The sequence below is a fragment of the Triticum aestivum genome, chromosome 2D (genome assembly GCF_018294505.1).
Source record: "Triticum aestivum cultivar Chinese Spring chromosome 2D, IWGSC CS RefSeq v2.1, whole genome shotgun sequence".
In the NCBI taxonomy this organism is placed as follows: Eukaryota; Viridiplantae; Streptophyta; class Magnoliopsida; order Poales; family Poaceae; genus Triticum; species Triticum aestivum.
This window is the reverse complement of record NC_057799.1, coordinates 133773186-133776891: the sequence shown is the minus strand read 5'-3', so window position 1 is coordinate 133776891 and position 3706 is coordinate 133773186. Positions and strand designations below refer to the sequence as shown.

General features: G+C 41.0%; 1 protein-coding gene across 1 annotated transcript in view; it reads left to right on the top strand.

Moving 5' to 3' along the window:
- The window catches only part of LOC123052182 (COBW domain-containing protein 1), a 4125-nt gene extending 1380 nt beyond the window's left edge, over nucleotides 1-2745 (top strand). Inside the window, exons 3-10 of the mRNA XM_044475286.1 lie at nucleotides 330-444; nucleotides 691-780; nucleotides 953-1111; nucleotides 1185-1304; nucleotides 1491-1601; nucleotides 1886-1967; nucleotides 2056-2136; nucleotides 2367-2745. Coding sequence (XP_044331221.1) covers nucleotides 330-444; nucleotides 691-780; nucleotides 953-1111; nucleotides 1185-1304; nucleotides 1491-1601; nucleotides 1886-1967; nucleotides 2056-2111 — 733 coding nt within the window. The 3' untranslated portion in view covers nucleotides 2112-2136; nucleotides 2367-2745. The remainder of the gene's footprint in view (nucleotides 1-329; nucleotides 445-690; nucleotides 781-952; nucleotides 1112-1184; nucleotides 1305-1490; nucleotides 1602-1885; nucleotides 1968-2055; nucleotides 2137-2366) is intronic.
- Nucleotides 2746-3706: the final 961 nt, after the last annotated feature.

The window sequence follows — 3706 nt, the reverse complement described above, 5'->3', positions numbered from 1 at the left end:
CTTGGTGTTGAAGTTCTGTTTTTACCTCAAGTCAAATTATGTGCATCCTGCTTATTCCTGCAAAGGGGCCATTTTTTATGTTGCTAAATTTGTCTGCTTTCCTATTCTAGTTCTACATGAAGTGCTAGAATTAGTTTAGTGCTTCTTATTCTAAAAAATAAGTTCACCGCTTTTTTAATTCAATGCAGTAATGCACTGGTCTCATAGGTCATGCTCTTCCATTGACTTCCATTCAATGTTGGATTTGATAGTAATGCACTGTAATTTACGATGACGCAAATCTGAATTTAATTTCCCCTAACCTGTCAGACTTGCTACATCTGCTGCAGAATGGATCATATATTATTGGAGACAACTGGTTTGGCTGATCCTGCACCACTTGTATCCATTCTCTGGCTGGACGATCAATTGGAGTCATCAATCAGACTAGACTCTATCATTACGGTTAGTTTAGTTCGCTTTCTATTGTTATGTGATATCTTTTTGTTGCCACAGTTTCGTATCATTAGTTTGTAATAGGAAGAAAACACATGCTGCAGTGCAGTTTCTCATTTAAGCTTCTCATTCTGTCAATATCTTACAAGTTCAGATAAATGCTTATTTCTCTGGCAATTGCTCTTCGGACCTGAACTTATAAAATGAGATCACATTTCACTGTTTCCTGCTGAACATGTTACTGTATATGCTCAGGTTATTGATGCAAAAAACTTCAGGCGGCAAATTGATGAACACACGAACTCTTCGTCATTTCCTGAAGCATTTCACCAAATCGCATTTGCGGTAATTTGTTGTTTTTGGCATCGATCTCTCATTTCACACATTCTTTTTGGGGTCTTGCTTCTTGAATCTGAGATTCTTTTGTTGATCCCTATGGGCTGATGCGGTTAAAATTTCTCTTGTTGGTGATAATTATCCAAACGAATATAACAGAGTGTCAATTCTTGTGTACCAGGATGTTGTGATATTAAACAAAATTGATTTAGTAAAAGACAATCTCGAGGATTTGGAAAGGCAAATTCATGATGTCAATGCGCTTGTTACAGTGGTGCGGTCTGTGCGGTGCCAGGTTGACTTAAATACAATATTTGATCGACAGGCATATGGTGTGAAGGTAAGTAAACTACTGAAGTCTGATTTGGTCACTACCTTTTGGTGCTTCTCCGACTTTGTTTTTCCTCCCCTAGAATTCATCACAACTACAGGAGCTTCTGGAGTACAGTAAATCAGCACCACCTAATAGTCGCCATGATAACAGTATTTCCACTTTGTGCATTTATGAACAGGATCCAGTTTGCTTGACTAAGGTACCTTATTTCCTTTAATGAGATGTGTCAGTGATGTCTATGTTCTTAGGGTAGCTTTATAACACATTATTGCAAGCAGTTATAAACAACTGAATAGAGTATTTAATTCATTCATCCGTGCACTTAGAATTGGAGTCCGGAAAGACATCTGTTTTACATATTTGCCTTATGCATTTTGCTTTACAGGTGGAATCATGGCTTGAAGATCTTCTTTGGGAGAAGAAATCCAACATGGATATATATCGTTGCAAAGGGATTTTGAATATCCATGATTCAAACCAACTTCATACATTACAGGTTTTTATGACATATTACAAGGCATCTGAAAGAACTACTCTCTCCGTCCCGAATTAGATGACTCAGATTTGTCTAGATACGGATGTATCTAGACACGTTTTAATGTTAGATACATCCGTATCTAGACTAATTTGAGTCAACTAATTTGGGACGGAGGTTGCACATGATAAGCTAGAACTGTTGACGAAAGTTTCTACCAGTCCTCTGCAATACGAAGTTACCAAAGTATGCCTTCTTTGTTGAATAGATTGTCATTACTGAAGTCTGTTTTTGCCCTTATGCAGGCAGTGAGGGAAGTCTATGAGGTTGTGCCGGCTCGAGAATGGTCGGAGACACAATCTCGCATGAACAAGATAGTTTTCATAGGTATAATCTTAAAAAATGATAGTTGATCATCCATTACTTTCAAGTTACAAGTCCAGTCCTGAATCTTTCCATGCCTATTTTGCTACAGGCCGTGATTTGGATATCAGTACCCTTCAAGATTCATTTAGTCGCTGCAAGCACTGATTATCGAATGATTTGCACCCACCTTGTAAGTTATTCATCTCTGTCCTTCGTTTTGACGATTCTTGTTCACGTTTTCTGTTTTGGGGAACACCTTGCAAGCGGGTATGTATGGTTTTGCTGTTTGAGGCTTTTGCACTGCTTATCATCATGAGTTGCTGCTTGCAAACAGGCATGGTGTTTGTACTTCGTTTACATAATCCTGTAATTCCGCCCTATCGGTGTTTAGCATTTTAACTGTGTCCTCTGTGCTCGCAGGTACCTGTGTCATTGAATACTTGATGGAGGCTCACGCTGCCTGGATTGAGATTAGGGTGTTCTCGTATGGTTCCCCGAAGCTACATTCTGTTGAACAATCTTCAGTAGAGGCGAAGCAGTTTGCAGTGCCGAGATCAAGAGACGACTTCAACTGCTGCTATGAAGTTATGTGCCACGGGAGCACCTCCCTGATACACTAGAAAGGCATTACGCTGAGCATTTGTATATGTTCAGTATAGCAAATGCAACTGTGTTAGGTTTTGCAGAGGGAAAATGTATCCAGTCGTAAGAGGATGTGATATCCAAATATGGTGCAGAAAGACCTAAGTCGGCCAACACCATAATCTCAACGGAAGATGCCTCTGGAACTTTTTGGTTCTTTTTTGGGGGCGATACGGAAGCAGCTAGGTCCCTTTCCCCATGGAAGGATTTTGGTTCTAGTGACATCCAAGCTGATGGTTGCGTGCATCGGTTGATGCAGACAGGGGCATACTGGAGTGGAGACCTTACTTGAGCCGTAGCTTGCTTCCATAATCCATCGCCTCTTGGTGCTGCTAGTCACCTTGTAACTGCAATTTCGAGCTTAATTCTGAGACTAATTACCTCGATTCTGAGCAATTTCGAGCTTACACTAGCTTGCTGCCGCGTAGGTGAACTGAGATAGGATGATAATCCCAGGCTTATAAACTGAATACAACACTATCTTTTTTGGACAAAGAATACAACACTATCTTAGTGTTAGTATTAGTATTTGGGTCGTAGAATATACAGTGAGCACTACGTGAGTACGTAGAGTTCACTTTTACTATAGAAATTATATAACACAACGAGCATTATAAATATCCATGAAATCCATAGATTTTTGAAATGCGAGCACCAAGTGGTCAATCATTTTTTTCAAATATAATCCATCTGAACTCAAAGCAGGCCATCTCTGAAACTTTGATACGCATACTACTTCTGTTCTGTATCAAACTTACTCCTTCTGTCCCATGATGTAAGACTTTTTTCGACACCAGTAGGTTACATAAATAATTTCCGAGGCTTCAGCGCATCTACAACTTCACGATTTCATCCCGGGATTACAAGTGTCTCAGAAGGAGGACTGTCAATGGTCTGGGCGTCCGGCCATTCCGTAGGGCACCTTGGTAAGTGGTAGTAACGATTTTTTCCTGAAAATGAAAAAGAAGAAGGGCAGTGACGAAACGGCCCTTCGGAAGGTCCACAGCGCACAAGAGCTCGGGGCTTCTCTTCTGTTCCCCATTCCGCCTACTCCCCCGCCCACCCGATCTCAGCCGCCGTCTCCCCCACCCCGCCACTCCCCGCGCCCCCACTAAAAC